At 42.8% G+C, this 20,254-nt stretch overlaps 1 protein-coding gene across 2 annotated transcripts in view; it reads right to left on the bottom strand.

The window, feature by feature from the left end:
- CLUAP1 (clusterin associated protein 1) overlaps positions 1-18,941 on the bottom strand; it is a 32,580-nt gene extending 13,639 nt beyond the window's left edge. The window contains exons 1-9 of one of the 2 annotated variants that reach the window (XM_063098857.1): positions 18,711-18,941; positions 16,109-16,220; positions 15,284-15,368; positions 14,201-14,377; positions 11,292-11,387; positions 8,515-8,598; positions 3,996-4,129; positions 2,145-2,286; positions 123-195 (exon numbers count right to left, since the gene is read on the bottom strand). In XM_063098857.1, the coding sequence (XP_062954927.1) occupies positions 123-195; positions 2,145-2,286; positions 3,996-4,129; positions 8,515-8,598; positions 11,292-11,387; positions 14,201-14,377; positions 15,284-15,368; positions 16,109-16,220; positions 18,711-18,786 (979 nt within the window). In that variant the 5' untranslated portion in view covers positions 18,787-18,941. Of the gene's footprint in view, positions 1-122; positions 196-2,144; positions 2,287-3,995; positions 4,130-8,514; positions 8,599-11,291; positions 11,388-14,200; positions 14,378-15,283; positions 15,369-16,108; positions 16,221-18,535; positions 18,677-18,710 lie in introns of those variants that run through there. The other variant, XM_063098858.1, reaches the window with a different exon arrangement.
- Positions 18,942-20,254: the final 1,313 nt, after the last annotated feature.

Here is a 20,254-nt window from a genome sequence, read left to right as displayed (position 1 = left end):
AATAATACTGAAAGGGAAATTTTTTAAAAAGAAAATAATATTAAAAAGTATATACATAAATTTTTGAAAGCTGCAAATGCGAGTCCAGAGCAAGTATCTCTATGTAAAAAGTAGGGCCTTACTTCCACTCTTGAGCAGTCGCTTTTCTTCTTCCTTTAGCTTGTTCTGCATCAGACGGAGAGTATTTTCAGCTTCCTGTGTAGGATGAAAAACAAGATTCAGGAGAGACAGCCCTTTCTCAGACCATTCTAATCTTCTTTGTCATTGTGTAAGTACTGTTGTGTTTATGATACAGAACAAGAAATGGTCTAAACTACAGGAAGTGGAAGGACCTAACATTGCCTGAGTAACCTGTTCCCAAACCTTGGCGCTCCTCCTTTCTCTGTGGTTACCCAGCACCTCTGTGGAAGGGGGCTCCAGGAAGTGGAGCAGCTGGCCCCCACACCATGCTCTCCAACCACACAGCACTGCCTCTGAAGGAACTGAACAACACAACCAGATGCCCACTGTGTGTGTCTGCGTGGGCTGTGGACACGGGAACAGATGCATCTAACTAGGGGACAGGCACAGGCCTCCCGTGCTCACAAGAAGCAAGCCCGGATTTCAGCATTCTTCTGCCCTGCACTGCCTTCACAAAGCCACTCTGGGAAGGTGCTGAGTGGTGGGACAGGTCAGGATGGGAAGAGAAAGAAAGAAATACTAGTCTTAATTCCTGGGGTGGGGCAGAGAGGAGGTAATTACTTCAGTTATGTTATAAAATGTGGCCCTGATTATTGTCAAGACAGAGAATGGAGGAGGAAACTGGTTTTTACAATTTTATTATTGTTCTGAACATTACAAAGAAAGCACCATTTCAGGCATGGGACATTTTGAGGGAACAAGTATTATAAGTAGAGATGGCAAGAGTCAGTGTAGGAGAAAAAGAGGGGAAATACTTGTAGAAGGAAGGGTGGGATAAATGGGCATCCCCAGAAGTAACTTGGGCCACCAACTTGCCATTCTGAGGCATATTCTTCGATATGTTCTCTAAACCCAAGGATGGCCCCAGACCATGCTACAAAATGGTCAAAGTTTATTTCCACTGGCCCTTTCTTGTTCTTTCCCAGGTACCCAATGTTGAAAATGTCCTTAACTCCAGCCTCTTTAAACTGTCCTCAAAATGTGCCTGTCCTATTTTCCCTGGCTTGCCTCTCTGCCACACAGCAATACTGTGCGAGGTACTGGCTTGCCTCTCTGCCACACAGCAATACTGTGCGAGGTACTCGGCAAGATGACATATGTCCATACAGTTGCGAAGGTTATTCCAGTCAGCCCGCCCAGACAACAAAATAGCCTTATCTAATTCAAACACCCAGGTTTGTAAGAAGGCCAGATAACCTTAGTACCCAAAGTTGTCAAGGTCAGAAAGGGAGATTATGGACCAATTTCACCATGAACATCAATTCTAAATGACTATTCTCAGGGTAACAGTAATTCAAAATGTGCTAGCAACTTGGTCCGATTTCCTTTGTTCTGAATTTGACATTTATCAACTCATGCTGGGATCTGACATACTCTTTCCTAAACAGCCTTACCCCTTGGGATGAGAAGAACCTGTAAGACATGGTCAGGTTCTAGGTCACATGTATTTCCCACAATCAATCAATAAACTGCCATTCCTCAATAATCTCCAATGAGCTAGTTTGGGTGATTCAATTGACCAGGGTTTTGGAAATCTTTAAGTGAACTGTCCAAGCAAGTTTTCAGGTCTATACTCAAGATCAGCTACATAATTTGTGGGGATCAATGCAAAGTATAACACACTTAAAAATTATTATGAATTTCAAGACGGCAACAGCAGAGCACAAAAAGCAGGCACAGGCCCCTCCAAGCACAGCCTTGTGCAAGTGCACAGGCCACATGTCAGCCCTGTCTGTACTCCTAATTGACTACACTCTGATGGTAACACAACAGCACAGACTTGGCAACCCTGGACTCCAGGCTATCCTGCCAGCAAAACAAAAGAATTATAAGAACAATCCTCAGACAGACCAGGGAGAAAAAAAAATTCATTAGTATTTTTTTCATACTTATATTTGCAAACTGACATGTCACCAGGTACAAGATAACACACCAGAAGGAACTGTCTGTACAGAAGAACCTACCTCAAACCTCTCCTGCTCCATCCTACGATGATCTTCGAGTTGCTGTTCCAGGTAAGTCAAATTTCGAAATTTCTCTAGGTAAATGTCATACTGCTTTTGCAACTCTTCCTCAATCTTCTCATACTCATCCATAAAGGCTGGCCTGGGATAAGTAAATGAAATAAAAAGTGAAAAGCTAATCAATGTACAGTAGTTTGAAATTGGTATTCAGAGCTCCAGACTCCATCATGGCTTTCTTTGGAAACTTTGAATTAGAGAAGGACCTTCACTCTAGTAACTGCTTAAAACTAATTTCCCCCTTTTCCTCCCCACCCTCCAAAATAAACACACTTCTTTTTAAATCATAAATAGGATGTGCTCTTTGTAAAAACTTGAAATAATCCTGAAAATATAAAGGATGATATAAAAATTACTCATAATCCCATCACCAGATATAAGTACTTAATATTTGACTTACATCCTTCCAGACTTTTCTATGCAGGTATGAATGCATTTTTTCACAAAAATTAACTATATTACCATAAATGAAGTTTTGCGTTCTTTTTTTACTGCAATACACCACAGATTTCAATAAAGAATTAAAAAATACTCATATGTCATACATATCTCTCAAAATCAATAAATTAAATATACACATTATTGTCTTAGTTGGGTATAATGTTTTATCCTCTGGATGTTCCAAAATTTAATGAATCTTCTAAAAAGGAAAACATAGGTTGCTACAAATTAAAGGTGTTTTTAAATAATATAAAATTAAAAAACAAAACCATGCCTAAAAACCTATTTCAACTGGTTTGCTGAAGTTCATTTTCTTTTTTCTCTTATTATTGGTCTTAAAGGGAAAAGTCTGTTCTTTGAAAAATATAAACAGATAAACTAAAAAATAATTTATAATCTTTTGTACTAGAGCAGAACAAAGAAACTTATCTATTAAAAGGACTTGAGGCTTAACAAAAATGAATCTATGCAGTAAAGGCAGAATTTGTTAATGAGATAAATCTATCTGGTGGCACTGATTTCGGAAGATGAAAGAGTGTGGCTTTGCCCCTGGTTGGGAGGAAGCCTCTGCTGCTCCTGGCGGTCACTGTCTGCTGCCTCCAGGTGCTGCCTTTCCACAGATCTCAGGATAGTCGCCAGAGACAGGCCAGCAACCAGTACCTCAAAAAGGCAGAACACATGCAGAGCAGATGCAAGTAGCTGGGAAGAGGAGGAAGTCAAGAGAGAAAGAAAAATAAAGGGAGAATGAAAAGGGAGAAAGATTCAGCAAGGGAAGGAGGGTCCAAAACAAGGAGAGAAGAGAGAGAGAGAAGAGCTCCAGGAAAATGTGAGGACCACACTGAAAAGGCTCCGTTGATCTAGAAGGTGTTCTGTGCCACTATTATTCATCTCTACTCCCTGGAAATGTATTTCTAATGAGGTCAAGTCAGAAGAAAAATGAGTTACTGACTGGTGAGGAATTATCAAAGTCTAGGAAATCTAGAATCTACTCAAACCAAGAGCTGGGAGTATGCCTCTTTTTCCACCTAATTTATGGCACAATCTTAGGAGACCAAGCCTCATGCAACATTCACCATCTGGATTTACTTACTGTGCTCTGCATTCCAAGAAGCTATAAAGGCTAAAAAGGCAGTGTGAGAATTAAGCAGCTTTCCAGACATACTGAAAGCAGTAAAGAGAATGAGTTTGCTGTCTGCTTGTCATGACAGGAGACACATATACATTCTGAAGTAGAGATATACCTATATGAGGCTTTTTTCACTGCTAGAAGAGGTAATACCACATCATGTTCTCAGTCTTTGTTCTAACTTCCAAAGACATCTTTCTACACGTTCTTCAGGTGTTCATATCTACCTGACACTCTGTAGAGTCTGTAGTCGCTTCCGATTTCTTTCCAGTTCTAGTTTTCTCTTTTCAATTTTGGCTTCTAAATTAGCTTCATCAGAGGCCACATTATTGAGCAAGTCTTTAGTCTTCTGAACCTGCACCTACATTTAACAGGAAGTAATGAGACAGTGTGCCAGTAAGGACCACCATCCTCTTTGAAGAGGACTGTTCCCACTCTTCAGGCATAGCAACGTCATACTAAACAGAACACAAAAGCAAACTAATAAAGCAAACACTCTCTCCAAGTAATGATTCATTTAACTATTTCCAGGTGGAATGTCACATAGGTCCAGAAAAAAATTATCATTTTTTTCCCTAAGAAAAGCAGGTGTTTTTGCCAGGGAAACAAATGAAGACGGTACGAAAAGCTCCTGATCAAGACAGACAGAAGCCCAAGATCTTCTGTCTAGCTCACCTGCTGAGAACTGGTGTGTATCACTGTGGACTGTTAGTCTGCCTGTACATCACTCAGGCTACGCCCTAGTTACAAATACCTGACTTTTGGGATACGTGCACACACAAGTATGGCTGTATGTGGAGTATACTAACATCTATAGAGCAAATGTATTTCATAGGGCCTAGTATCTAAAGCCCTGTAGTTTCAGGTATAGCTTAACCTTTTAAAATTACATATAGAAATGTTAAATTGGCAAAAGACAGGAAACTTTCTCCAGGCTAACGTCTCTGTTGTAGATATAGAATTATAACACAGCAAAGTTGCTGGCTCAAGGACAGATGCCCTTGGAGCAGATAAACCTACTGATTGATATGTTAAGTTGCTTTATTGTTGTGTAAACATACTAAGGAAATTGCTATAGGGAAAGAAAATGCTTGCTAAGAACAAGCTTTTGTTGATGGATCAATTTAACTTTTTGCAAACTGTCCTATGGAACGTCACTTTGTTATTTCACTGATGTTACCAGCTTCTGTTGTTAAACTATATGTAGCCATAACTCCACCTGTTCCTTCTCTGTAACTTTCTGGCCTGTAGAAAAAATACTAAGACAGAACCCCAGTTCAGGGTTAATTTCCCAAAGGAGGAATGCCTCTCTCTTGAGGGAGAGGGAGAGGGTGCCAGGAAATTAACCCCTTCAGGGTATCTCACTGCTTGGAAGAAATGGGCTTTGAGTAATCATTTTTGCATCTCTGTCACCCTGTGTGAGGCAAAGCAACAGCTGTACTCAGGAGGGGACAAAAAGAAACCTGAGCTGCTCTCGGCCATAACCCACTGCCTGCTGGGATTGACAGAGAAGGTCCTCTTCCCTCTCCCAGCAACAGAAGGTCAACTATAGACTAAAAATAAACTGGGAAACCACTTTGTGAAGTCAGTGCAAAAGCAGCTCCCGCAGTGGCACCAGCCTCTGGAAGGGAGTCTGGGTAGGGAAGGGGATGAAAGACCACTGGTGATAACTGCAGACCTCCCTATCCACTTGTAAAAGAAAGTCCATGTGAAGCAGGCACAGTCAGAGTAAAGCACCCCATCTTCACACTTGTGTGGTTGAGGAAGCTGGCCCAGGGCTTCAGAGTTCCACTCTGTTGCATTAGGAATCTGGACTCAGCCCAGCTGAGGGGGGAATGCCCCCAAGCTCTGGCTTTCCAACCCTGTTTTAAGTTCCTGATGGCCAAGACAGGGCTTCCCCTTCAGTACTGTGCATACGCATGGATCCCCTAAAGGTTTACCGACTGTTTACCTGCAGGTCTCTGAAAAGCTATGGGGTCTGCAAAGAAATGACCAAAGAAGCCCAGATACTTTCCACGATTCTCAGAGACAGTGTGTTATTTGGAAGCAACCACTGTTATTGATGATACATTCATGGTTTAATTTCTTTTGGTCTAAGCACACTAACCACTTCTAAGATGCCCACATTAGAATAATCACATCACTAGCCATCCACCTGCTGCAGGTGCTTCAAAGACACCGGTAGAAACACTGAGTTCACTTTCACAGGAGGAAAGGTGGCTCTCCTCTCTGAACAACTGCAGGTGATGGTGACTATTTCTTTGAATCAAAGTTAAATTAAAACTTAGTGAATTTATCTGATATTAAAAACTATTTTTTAAAGCTAAAAAAGATCGATGTGTAAACACAATTTCCCTTGGTTTTCTGAAATAAATGACCTATACTTCATAACCCCTTTTACATGTCCATGTTGTTGCTCTGGTTTTTAGAATTATCAAACATCGTAGATATATTCTAACAGTAAAAAGATATCATAAGAGCTGTCCACCAAGCAATTAGCTGTGCCCTCTTCTGGGTGTCCTATTTTTAATATATTTGTGCTAAGGGAATGTTCATGCCATGTTCACTTGATTCAGTCAGAACGCTGGCAAGCATAAGAGTACAAGCACTTTTTTTAATTTCTAAATTTAGAAACAATCGCAAATTTACAGAAAAGCTGGAGTATAATACAAAGCGTTTTTTCCAGACCTACGTGAGAGTAAGTTGCTGACCGTATGTCCTATCGCCCTGAATATATCCTATGAATAAGGACTTTCTCCTGCAAGACCACAATACGATTGTCAAACAGGAAATTAGCACTGGTGCGCCTCCACCATCTCCTCCTCAGACGCATTCCCGTCTCCCTGCCTGTCTCAGTGGAGTCCTCAACAGCAGACAGGAGCCATGCATGGCCTTCAGTCTGGAATGCTGCTCTGCTTTCCCTAACTTTCGGGAAGTTAACTTTCCCTAACTAACGGCCTTCTCACTTTCGAAGAGTATAGGCCGGATAATTAATAGCATGCCCCTCAACTTGGCTTTGTCTGATTAGAATCAACAATTGTGTGCCTTGGGGAAGAACATCACAGAGTGACTGCATCCTATCAGACGTGCGTAGTTTTCACTTGCTCCATTACAGCGACGGTCACCTTGATCCCTTGATTATGGGGACTGCCAGGCTTCTCCACATGAAGTTACTCTTTTCCTCTTTGTAATTAGTAAGTATTTGGGGGGAAGCTACTTTGAAACTATATGAATAACCTGTTCCTAATCAACTTCCAATATCCAATATATACATTTATTTTTCACGTCAGTGAGAACTGAGTTTCCTATTTCATTCAACTATACTATAAAATAAATTACTATAATGTATTTATTTTAATGCTTAGATTGCCCCTGGTTTGGCAGGGGAAGCCCACTCAAGTTGACTTCTGTGTTCTTTTGACAGATCCCTTTCATCTTTTGGGCACTTCCTTACTTTCCGGCACAAGATCTTGTACTTCTACCCCAGCTCTGGAATTAGCCAATTGTCCCTAAAAGCCCTGGTTCCTTTTAGTGGAAAATGGCATTTATAAGCCCAGATCCAGGTGCTAGGTGTGCTCAGAGCTAAGAAATGCATGAGTGTGGATGTGTTTGTGTGCATGCACACAGATGTATGATATATTTTCATACATATATACATACATTCCCTACACATACACAAATGTATATCAACATTTATTCCTATATTTATCTATCTATATATATTAAAAATCATGCATTTAACCAACAGCTCCGATTTCAGGGTCCATTCTAATTTTCTCTTTCCATATCAATAACTCTCTTTTTCAACAGTGAGGAACTTGGCTCTGTTATCCTTAACATGTTTACTCATCTGATCAATCTGCCTACACATAACCAACCTCCCATCTGCGCTGCCACACCCTTCCCACCCTGTGAGACTCTGATTCCTGTGCTGAGCTGCCTGGGGAGTATTACTGTTTAATGAAAAGGGGATTATTTAAAAACAACCTATGATTCTTAGAATTTTGTATAACTCACAGCAAATTTTTGTTTTATGCCTACTCCTAATTTATATAAGACTCCCCTGTCTGTGTCTACTGAATAAAATAAGTCTCTAATGATGACTAAACACTTATTGTGAACCAGAGACGAGGCTTGACATGCACTGTCGTAACTAATGCTCATAAGGGCCCCAGTGCAGCTGGCACTGTCACTCTCCTCATTTTACACATGAAGTGAGGCACAGAGAGATTAAGTAACTTGCCTAAGATCACACTGTGGGATTCAAACCCAAGCAGCCTGAGCCTAGAGTCCCCCTCATTATCTGCCTCCCAACTGAATGCTTTAGATGAGAGGAGCAAATAATAATTGATGGTGGGTGAGTAATAAGGATGGTGGTTATTCTACGTATTACAGTGCTATTTGGAATTAAGAAAGCCCGGAAATCATTTAAATGACCAGCAGTGAGGAATTGGTTAAATAAAATAAAATATAGCATTACTTACTAAAATTATTAAAGAATAAAAAATAATTATTGAATTATTAAAGCTGAAGACTTTTTAATAAAATGAGAAATTGTTCTTATTTATGAGGGGAAAAATAATAGTGGTAAGTAACCTAGGTATTCTAGGACATCCTCTAAATTATTCATTTCCTACTAACACATCCCTGTTACTAGGCCTAGCTTGTTCTGCCTTGTGCAGGGGGGAGATCGGTATTTCTGAGTCCCAGGCATAAACACATTAAATGAAAGCAAAGTAATCTTACCAAAATCTCTTTTATTGCAATTCTCATCACTTTTTCAGTCTCGTTTATTTCCAGAGGTCTGGCAATGGCTTCTGTTCTCAGTTCCTGGGGGAAACAGTAAAGTCATTTACATATATTTTCAGAAAAGGAGTTATGAAAACCAATATTCCTAGATCTATATATGGCTTATGGAGTGATTCTCAGAAGCTTCATTACACTGTGGATCTCTGATGCAAAAACACTTCCACCATCCCCTCCTCCAAATGTCTTCTATAATCCAATTGCCTGCCTGGCCTCTCTCCAGAGTTCAAGGTCCTCCTTTTTAGCTGGAAGCCCCAAGTATTCTCAACTCCACGGGCAAAACTAAACCTAGCATCTGTTGCCTGTTCTCCCAAATTTGCTTCTTTACCTGCATTCCGTTCAGGTGACCCCCAAATGAAACATAGCACAACTTGCTGTCTGAATTCCCTGCCAGCCTCTACAATCTTTCTTACGATTAAGTACCTCAAGGTTCCTATCACTGACAAATGCAACCAGTGAGCTTGGCCCCGCTCCTAGCATTAACCAATCCAGAGGGGTATTTGTGACTATTATTATCAGTACTGGAAATTTCTGAGACGTGGGATTTTAATGTGGATGCAGTTATGAGGTATGCTATAGACTATGTGTCCTCCCAATTCATACTCGTGTACTAGGAAATGTGATGGTATTAGGAGATGAGACCTTTTGCAGATGATTAGGTCATGAGAGTGGTGTCCTCATGAATGGGATTAGTGACCTTATAAAAGAAATCCTGGAGCACTCCCTCACTCCTCTGCCATATGAAGACAGCGAAAAAGTGCCATCTATCAGGAGAGATCTCACTAGACACCGAATCTGCTGGCAATTTTGTTTTTGTTTTTTTTAAAGATGACCGGTAAGGGGATCTTAACCCTTGACTTGGTGTTGTCAGCACCATGCTCACCCAGTGAGCTAACCGGCCATCCCTATATGGGATCCCAACCCATGGCCTTAGTGTTATCAGCACCACACTCTACCGAGTGAGCCACGAGCTGGCCCTCTGCTGGCAATTTTGACTAGGACTTTCCAGTTTCCAAACTGTGAGAAATAAATTCCTGTTGTTTACAAGCCACACAGTTTATAGTGTTTTGTTATAGCAGCCCACACCAACTAAGACAAAATTCCTGGAGGACTTTATCAAACTCTATCTTACACTCCCTTTATTCCATGGTACGCCTTACCTCCCCCACTGGTGGGAAACTATTGAGGCAGGGATCAGGACTTACTCAAGGAGGTAGAGCTCAGGGCCTTGACTGTGGTTGATATCAGCCCTCAATAAATGTTTACTGAGTGTGTAAAAAACAAATACACTTGACCCTTGGAAATATGGTGGTTAGGGGCACCGACCCCCATGCAGTTGAATATCAGCGTATAAATCTCCCCTGGGTAGCAGCTGTACCGCGGTGGTGACCTAGCACCCAAGCCCTCTTCCTCAGAACTCCACCTCCAATTTGCTCCCAGGGAAGAAACAAAAAGCAGGAAGAAAAACACCATTAGACTGTAGCAGCACTGCCAGAACACAGGCAAGGCAGTGAGAGAGTGGTCATGGCTGACATTCCCAATAAGTGAATGAAAAAAATTAGTTTAATTTAAAAACATTAGATGAGCACAAATGCTTCAAATGCCGTAAATCCTTATAGGTAAGGATTAAACACTACTCCATTTCTTCTTTTCTCCCCCAAGTAATACATTATTTTTTGCAGCAGTTTTAGGTTTATAGAGGAATTGAGCAGAAAGTGCAGAGAGTTCTCATATCCCCACCTCCACTTCTTAAACTAGTGGTTCCCAAGCTCTGCCACATATTGGAATCACCTGGAGACTTTTAAAAACTTGATGCCTGGTTCTCAGCCCCAGACGTTCAGATTCACTGGTATGGAGGACAACTTGGATATCAGGTAAGTCTAACATTCAGCAAAGTTTAGAAACCACACTCTTAAACAGCTGCTTAACTGTAGTGGATGGTGCATACTGCTTGATTGGCAATGGCTTGAATAAGGATTGCAACTAAGTTTCAACTTAACATCAACTTCAACAGATTGTGAGCGATTGTCCAAATCACTGCTCCCAAATTTTGCTGTATGTGAGAATCACCTGGGAGACTTTTCAAACTCCCAATGCCCATGTTACATTCCATACCAACAACATCCAAATGAAAGACAGCTTCAGGAGTTTTTAAAGATCCCTGGGTGATTCCACTAGGCTGGGAACCACGGGCTCAGAGGAGCATTTGTTGAGTACACTGAGGTGAGCTCACCAGGAAAAAGCATCATGATCACAGTCTGCCACAGGCACACAGAGGATACCTTCAGACACATGCCACTTTTATGCCTTCCTGAACGAGAAGCTAAAGGCAATGCAACCAGTGAGCCAGTGCCCACTAGAAGCAGGAAGAGTGGCCATTCTATGCCACTTGTCCACACATTCTCTCATTTAATCAGATGCAGTTTGGCTGGCCCGTGGCTCACTCAGGAGAGTGTGGTGCTGATAACACCAAGGCCATGGGTTCGGATCCCATATAGGGATGGCCGGTTAGCTCACTGGGTGAGCATGGTGCTGACGACACCAAGTCAAGGGTTAAGATCCCCTTACCGGTCATCTTTAAAAAAAAAAAAAAAATCAGATACAGTTTAATAAAACTGGAAGACCTGAAAAGGAAAAACAGAACTGAAAAAGAAAACCTTGAAGAGAAATGGTGTGCTTAGCTAAGGAAGTAATTACTCTATCCGAATGCCACTTACCCTTAATTCTACCTCTTTGCCCAGCAAGTCATACAGAGATGCTCCTTTGGAGGTGATTTCAGAAGCAAGCTGCCTGGCTGCTTTCAAATCCGCAATCTGGAAGGAAAATATCAAATGCACAGACCTCAATGACAGATTTTTAACAGGCACTTAATAAGCAGTCTATTAATGTCAACTCCTACATTTGGTCAGGATACTTGACCACAGAACATGTTATTCACTGGCCACACACTGGCATGCTGCAGAAGAGAGCCCCCTCAGGACACCCGTTTAGGAAACCCTCATCTAAGTACAAATGGAACCAATTCCAGGACACCTGGGTCTCTCCAAAGAACCAAGTGACAAGTCAAACTGAACCCATAACCAAGAGGTATAGGTGGGAGAAAGCTGACATGCTTCCTCTTCGAACTAGGTCATGGTAGGGACACCGACAGTAGTGAGGTAACCAAAGGAAGGGGCAACCTTCCCCATCCCCTTGTTCTCTGCGTTAGACTTCCCTCCACAGAGTTGTTGTGAAGCTTCAATGAGGTGACATCTGCTAGGAACGTACACCAGTTCTGGGCGATGACCATGATGCTGAGTTAGCATGCCTGAGCCTCTGCACAGGCTTCTCAGGATGTGCTGGCCACCCCTCTTCCTTGAATATGCTGACTTTTCCAAAGAGCCCAAATGCAAGCATCTCCCTGCTCCTCACTTTCCATCTCTCCTAACTACTAATTCTCACCTTCTCTTTTATTCTCAGCCCACCAGCAACAACTCTCCCTCTTCATTTACAGCTGATGACTTTCTTCCCATTTTCCCAGTCTGCCAGGACACAGCTCCCTCTGGCTCTAGCTTCTCCTCCTCGTCCCCAGGAAACGGCTCCCTCCTGCTCTAGCTGCTTTCCTACCTTACCAGTAGCAAATCCCCATTTTTCTTTGCAGGATTCTCCTTGCCTTCCCCACTTCTCAACAGGGGAGTATGCCAGAGTTCCATCCCTGGATCTCTCCTTGTTTCTATCAGCACTCCTCCTAACCTCACGGCTCTACCACCACCTATGTGCCGGTGCCTCCCAAGCCCCCAGCTCCAGCCTTGCACGCCAACTACCTGCTCAACATCTGCACTTGGACATCCAACAGGCACCAGAACCAATCTCCTAAACTTCCCCACCAAACCTACACCCTTCCAGACTCTTCTCCACTTCAGTAAATAGCAACTTCATCCTTCCAGGTGCTCAGACCAAAAACGTTAGACCTGCAATGTCAAATAGAGTAACCACTAGCCACATGTGGCCATTTTCACATTTAAGTTATTTAAAAATTAAATAAAATTTAGAACTCAGCTCCTCGGTGTGCTAGCTGCATGGGGCCAGTGGCTCTTGCAGAGTGTGGCATGGAGGCAGAACATGTCCATCAGCACAGCAAGCTTGACTGCAGGGCGCTGCTTCAGGATCTTGCACCGCTTCATTGACTCTCAGCCCACATCCAATCCCATAAGATCTACCTTTAAAATATGTCCTAAACTCTTGCCACTTCTCTCCACTGGTTAAAAACCTACATGTGATTTTTCAGGCCCTAACGTAGTTAATCACCTGGCAGGCCTCATTAGGGGAGCTGCCCTCCCTGCACTAGACTTAGGCACAGGCAATGCACTGTGGTCTCTGAAGGAAGCTGCAGTCAAGGTCCCAGGCCCCTCTGGCTGGCCATGCTCTTACTCACATTTCTAACTTTGGTGTCTTCATTCCTAGGTCTGTTTACCTGAGGATTGGGCCGAGGTCCTCTTAAGGTACCTCTGCTGAGACCTCCTCATGGTGGGAGGAGGGGGAATCCTGGAAGACACCTTCCCCACTGACTCAGCACCCAGTACTTGCATCTCCTAGCCCTACCTCACTATTCCCCCCACCTCAGGGTCCATAAAACTGCAGGTGCCTTCTGTTGGGGGCTCCCTCAACACTAAGACCACCCCACATCTGCACAAATGCACCTGGCCTTCAACCTGGCAGGTGCGCCTGTCCATGGGGAAAACAGAACAGGGAGAGTCAGAGCTTCCTCCAGGCTCTGAGTCTTGCTTGTACAATCACAACAAGTGGTTAAAGCCCTAACTTTCCCTTTCGGTGTGTTGCATTTCTTGGCTGCTCCAACACCTGACAGCTCAGCTCTCTCGCCAACTCAGCTGAGCTCCTGACATCCACCTCTCCCACAACCACTCTGTTCAAGGTCACTGTCATCCCTTGCTTCCTAACTGGTCTCGCTGCTTCTGTCCCTGCCTCCCCCTCCAGTCTGATAGCGACCCAGCAGCCAGAGTGATCCTTTTGACAGGCAATTCAAAGCATGTACGTCTCTGCTCAGAACACGACTTTCCACCTCAAAGTCAAAGGCTTGCCAGAGGGTCTGGCACTGCCCCTCCTCTTGGCTCTCCTCACAAAGCACGTGTTCATCAGGGACATTCTTCCCCCACCTGACTAGCTTGCTCCTTCTCTAATCAGATCTCTGCTGACAACACCATCCAACCTGTGGGGCCTCCCTGATCACCCTACTTAAGACACCGTACTTAAGACTCTCCGTCCTCACCCCTGCTTTCTTATGCTCCACAGCATTTACTGCATCTGACCTTCCACACTTTCTACTTTGCTGTTCATAGTCTGACTCCCCCAACTAAGCAACAGGGACACAGGAGTTTTGTGCTTTCTGTTCATACCTGTATCTTCAGTGCCTGAACACTACCTGGCAAATACGAGGTTTTCAATAAATAGTTGAATTAATTTATTGTGACTATACTTTTATCCAAACACTGATGAGCACAAAACTGACAAACTGCTCTCAGTCATGGAGCAAGGAAAGAAGCAGTGCTGCGGGGATCAGACACATTCCATCTCAGAGTTTGAGAAATAAACATTCCGTCCCTCACTACAGGCTTTTCACTGTCCTTACCTTTGAGCCAAGATCAAACTTGAACTTGCTGATATCTTCTCCTATTTTAGAGTCCTCCATCCCTTTGGTCTTCATAGCATTATACAGGACAGACGTGATCTTCAACAGTTCTTTCACTGCATACCCATCTGCCTGATAAAGCTTCTTAGTATTGAGTTTGATATGTGCCTTTGTGGCCTATTTTTAGACCAAAAAAAAAGTATAAGGCTCTATCCATGTAATGTCTAAACCAAATCCCATGTAGGTAATTTGAACAGATCTCTGCTGACAACTGGGATATAACCTAATAGCATTAAGAGTAAAGCACTCAAGTCATTTATACATTGTGAGTGGGTGTGTAAATTGATACAATCTTGATGGACAGAAATTTGGTAAAAGACATCAAAATTATAAATGACTATCTTTTGATCTAGCAATTCCAATCTTAAGAACTTATTCTGGGGATATACTCACATACAAGCAAAATTATACGTATAGGTTATTTGTCACAGCATTATCTCAAAGAGCAAAAGTTGGAACAACCTAAATGATTTACATAATTTATGGTATATCCATGCAAGCAATACTACTCAGGTAAAAGAGAGAATGAGAAAATTCTGCATGTACACGTATTTGTAAAGTTCTCCAAAATACAACATTAAGTGAAGAAAAGAAGAGGTTAAACAGTGGTGTATAGAATACTACCACTATGTAAAAGGAAGGAAAAAGAATATGTATTCTTATTTGCTTATTATGCATAAAGAAATTCTGGAAGAAATTTTAAATAGTTGTTACTGGGATTGAAACTGGGCCAATGGCAGACAGGGTAGAAAGTCATTTTACTCTATATCATTTCATAATTTAAAAAATTTTTGAACCATCAGATATATTACCTATTCAAAAATAAACAAAAATTTTAAATAATAATGAATTAAAAACAAATAAACAAAACACTTTGCTGGTGAAATGGCTCCACAGAGATCTGGCAATGGAATGATTTGAGAGAGTAAACTGAATTACTCAATTTGAAAGCAGCCCCAACTTGGATTCATCCCTTTCTAATATATTTAATTTTATAACTCTACAAAGTAACTGTCAACTAACCATAAACTGGGCAATTGCCTTAATGAAGAAAACTCGGTCCTGTTCAGTCTCAACATCAGAAGGGATGTCAGTATGAGGTTCATACCTACCAGAGAGAGAGAGAGAATGAACACAAGTTAATCAAGTAGAAAGTCCACTAAAGAGCAAGTGGGCAACTGAGAGGACAGTGGATCTATAATACGAGGCTTTCCAAGTCCCCACCTAAGGCAGTGAGATAAGAAAAACTTCAAAAGCAACACAAAATACCAAGGGAGCAAATCCCCATCTAAGAACAGGTTTAACTGATTTCAAAAATCAAAAGAGGGGCTCAGCTTACAAAATTAAGCCTATCTCAGACCGCAAAGTTTCATGAAAATAATAAGAACTGTTACGTTGGCCCTAGGCCCAGAGACAAATGCTAGGGCTAATTACAGAGCTTTGAGAAGAAGACTTGTTGAAGTTACTTTCTTTGAGTTATCGATAATTCACCAGGGTCAGCAGACTATAGCCCTTGACCTGTTTTTGTACAGCCTGTAAGTTAAGAATGGATTTTACATTTTAAGAACAAAGAATATGTGACAGAGATTTTATATAGCCTGAGTTTTATGTGCAGCAACATGGAAAATATTTACTGTCCAGCGCTTAACAGAAAAAGTTGCCAACTCTGAATCATATTAGGTTTTTCACAAGAGAAATGTAAATTATTTCTAAGCCAGTGTACTCATTACAGTGTGCATGGAAGTCGCTGAACTCTTCCTTTCATGTCACAACAGTATCCTGTTTCCAGGAGGTTAATGAATAAAATCTCGTATTCATTCTTAGTCTTCAATAAAGTGCAGTTCTAACCTTTTCACAAGCCAGTGAAGCACTTCAGATACAAGTCCAAAATTGGGTGTGCGGAAATTTTCCATAGAAATATGTCGAGGGTACCCAAGGGCTCTCATCATCTCTGTGAAATCTGTCCAAGGTAAAATACAATTCAGTCAGTTCTTCATCAAAAAGCAACTACTTATTAACTTAGATATTGTTTACTTTCCCTTCTTATTCCCAACCTACTGACAATTTTAGGAACTATTTATCAACTCTCTAAGGGAGGGGAGGTAAAAGAAAAAAGGAGATAAAATTTAAAATACCTAATCTACTACCTGAAAAACACCTACTTAAGTTCAATGGGAAAAGTAGATGCTATACACGAAAATGGGTTTAGGGATTAGCTGTGACTTTAATTTCTCTCTTTGACATCTCATTTCTCTCTCTGACATCTCATTTCTCTCTTTGATATATTTCTCTTTACTACTCAAAATAAGAAACACCTGGCCTTACAAAATAACACAAATTTTAAAGATTAGTTGCCTTGTATTTAGAGAAATCTTAGACTGGCTGAATATAGAGCAATATTTAGATTTTTTATAAAGCTGATTAAGAAGCAGCAATACTAAGACTTGATACCATGGGTTGTGGTTATCTTAGGAAAACTTCAAGAAAGCAGGTCTTTGGAATGAATACAACAAACATTTCCTGAGCTCCCGTGATATGTCAAGATTCAGTGTGCTTCCTACCTACGTAATAATAGGTTGCCATAGACTGGCTTGTATAATAGTATAATATATTATACTACTAATAATAGCAGCTTCTCTTCTTGAAGCTGGATGTTCAAAATGTCCCCTCGACATTCATAAATAACCTACGTGGGCACTGGAAGTTAGATCGGATTTGACCAGACAATGGAAAAGAAGGTATGAGCACAGGAAAGAACAAAATCATGAAGTGATTCTGTCACTGTTTTTTTGGAAAATTTGAAGAGTGATAAAAAATAAAGCAGCAGTCTTCCCATCACAGTCAGGCATTGCCTAAATACTTCTATGTATAGCAGTCAAGTTCTGTTAATTCTGCAGTATTACTGTCAAAATGGACACTAATTCGAGTCAGATTCTTACCATACATTGTACAGGATTCATTTAAGGTCAAAATATTCTGAAATCCCTTTCTCATACATTCTTCTCAACACAACTTCATTGAATGTCTGCAGCAGAGTGCTGGCCTCTCTAAAGACCAGTGGGAGGAGACACCTGTCTGGTACAATGTACAATCACTAAGAACCTTCAAATCCCAGAGGATGTGGTTCATATTACAGTGCTAGTAGCTGCATCTATAAAATGTGATGTGATTTCCTGGATACTTACCCTGTAGAAAAACAGCAATTCATAACTAAAAGGAGTAATCTCTAATGCTGAAATTTCAGGCACCAGCAATTTAGTGAGAAGATCGGCCTTAAAAGGCCCCTCAGACAACACCAAACTGCTACACTTATTCAGGTGGAGCCAGTTAGCTGAACTGCTTCAGATTCAGAAAATGACAGCGTATAATAAGGCAAGTGATTTTGAGTCACACAGTCCTATGTCTTGCTCCCTGGTTCCACTCAGTTCTAGCTGGGTCACCTTAAGCAAGTTACTTTACCTCTCTGTGCCTCAAAGTATTTCATCCACGAATCACACCACCTAGCTCACTGTTAAAGTGAGGACTAAAACAAGATACTGAATGTAAAAAGCCTGGTGTATAACAGGTATCGCCCAAAGGAGTAGTTACTAATGTCTTATGCCCATTCTTCCACTTCTCCACCCTCCTAGCAAAGGTATTCGAGTTCACCTGTCCTCACGAGCTCCTGCAGAAAGGATGCAGGCGCTGGAGTTCAGACAACCCGAACTCAAGATCCAGTGCCACCTCATACCACCTGTGTCACTTGTCCGAGTTACCTGACCTCTCTGTGCCCGTGTCCTCACCTCTAAATACACGGGGCTCAGAGTTGTTCAGAGAATTAAATGAATCGATGCGCACGCACAGACTCGTACGTGGCAGATCCTTAAAACGCAAAAAACTTTAGCCACAGTTACCATCATCATCCAGCCCCCTCCTCTGTGTTGTTTGTTCCTCCAAGCTCTAAGCTAACCCGACTCAAAAAAAGTCTCTGCATTTTCCATGCACTTTTCAATGCGGCAGGAACAGCCCCGTGTGGCTATGTAAATATGAATGAGTTAAAATAAGATGAAATTAAAAATTCAATTCCTCATCCGCACTAGCCCCATTTCAGGTGTTCTGTGGCCACCTGCGGCCAGTGGCAGAGACAGAACTTTTCCACATCGCAGAAGGTGCAGCTGGACAGGGCCGGGAGCTCGGCCTGGGCTGCGGCCGGGGCCAGGGACGGCTACCGAGGCGCCGAGGCCCGAGATGGGGCTCAGACAGACCCAGCGCGTCACAAGGGCGGGGCTCCCTTACTGCGGAGGTCGCGGAAAGACATGGCGCTCTGGTCCCTAGGAGCCCCCGGTCACCGCCGCTCGTCCCCCTGGCGCCCACACGCTCAGCGCTCGCCGGTCTCCATGGCAACCGGTGGACGGCGCGCGGTCGGGGCCAAACGAGGGAAGCGAAGCAGCCACAGCGCTCGCATACGCACGAGAAGGGACGGCCAGCAGGGGGAGCCCCGGGGACTTCGGGCGTGGCGATCTGGGCCTCTCCAAAGTCTGCGGCATTGGGCACTGGTGGACTTGTTCTGAGTTCACATAATGCTTCTCATTTCCTCATTTCTATAAAGAATGTACTAGAGTCTCATGAAGCCGGGTCTCCCTCCTGAGTCCTATGCACAGCACGCTCCCTCTCTGGCATGTGTACAATGGCTGGCCCCACGGCCGGCGTTCGAAGCTGCCGGAAATGACTGCCGTGCGTAGGCGCTAAGGCTCCGATTGTGGCCCGGAAGCCCGAGCTGGCCGGGGGCACCGAGAGGGGAAACCCGGCCTGTACTCTGCGCACGCGCAGTCGGCTCGGACTTCACGACAGACCGGAAATCAGTGCGGAGCCGGGCGCGCCCGCCATTGTCCTGGCAACCGCGGACTCTTCTGGCTGGGGCGTGAGGAGTTCCGGGCGGGCCTGGTCATACCGCAGGTTACAGGAGGGGTCTGCCCAGGTGAGGACTGCTCCTAGCACGTGGCTGGGGTTATCCTGGATCTGCAGGGGGCTCTCCTCGACGGACCACCACGGGGGCGGAAACACAGGCGAGAAAGAAGGGCTGGAAGGTGAAATGAGCAGAGCCTGGTAGGGACAGGGAGGAGGAGCCGCTGGACGCCCTTTGCCTCTTCATTGGGGTACTGTTGAAGTGATCGACACATACATGCATGGAACTTAAAGAGGGTCCCGAAGTAGAGCCACACGTATGTGGTCAGTCCAACAAAGGTGACAGAGCGCTTAAATGTAGAGAGAATTGTGTATTCAACAAATGGTTTTGGAATAATTGGAAATCCATATGCAAATAAATGAACTTCCATACTTACCTGGCATTGTATAGAAAAACGAATTTAAAATGCTTCACAAACCCAAGGGTAAAACCTGAAAAACTATAAATTTTCCAGAAGGAAGCTTATGTTTCTTAGATACACCAAAGCACAATCCCTCTTCAAAAGGAACTTTCAACCAATTGGGTTTAATGATGGAATTGGCTTTTATTAGAGATTCACGAATGGGGCAGCATTCCATCTGGGAAATAGAAAGATGGTCAGACAGGTATGGTAGACAGTTGATTTTTGTAAGGCAGCTTGAGTGGAACAAGGAAACAGCATAGTGTAAAAAGTGGATTGGTTAACATCATGTTATTTCAGGCTATTTTCCTTGTAGGGCTTAAAGCAGAGGGGACTTCCTTCTTGTGCCAGCTCAGGTTGACTGGGCCCCTTATGATTGGTTGCTGTGGATCTCCTGTTTTTTGGAAAACTGGCCTGTTTTTAAGTTCAGTTTGATGGCATCTATTATGACTGGCTCCATTTTGGTTTGGTCTGGTCTGTTGGGGCCTAGTGCAGGAGCTCAGTCCAAAAAAATGGCCTTCCATAAATATTATTTAACAACACTATTAAGAAAACAAAAAGATAAGGCACAGTCTAGAAGAAGGTATTTGCAATACAGATATCTGATAAAAGAAATCTTGTATGCAAAATATGTAAAGAACTTTCAACA

This window comes from Cynocephalus volans, chromosome 6, assembly GCF_027409185.1.
Source record: "Cynocephalus volans isolate mCynVol1 chromosome 6, mCynVol1.pri, whole genome shotgun sequence".
Taxonomy (NCBI): Eukaryota; Metazoa; Chordata; class Mammalia; order Dermoptera; family Cynocephalidae; genus Cynocephalus; species Cynocephalus volans.
Note: the sequence above shows the minus strand (reverse complement) of the source record. Positions and strands in the feature narration are given on the sequence as shown.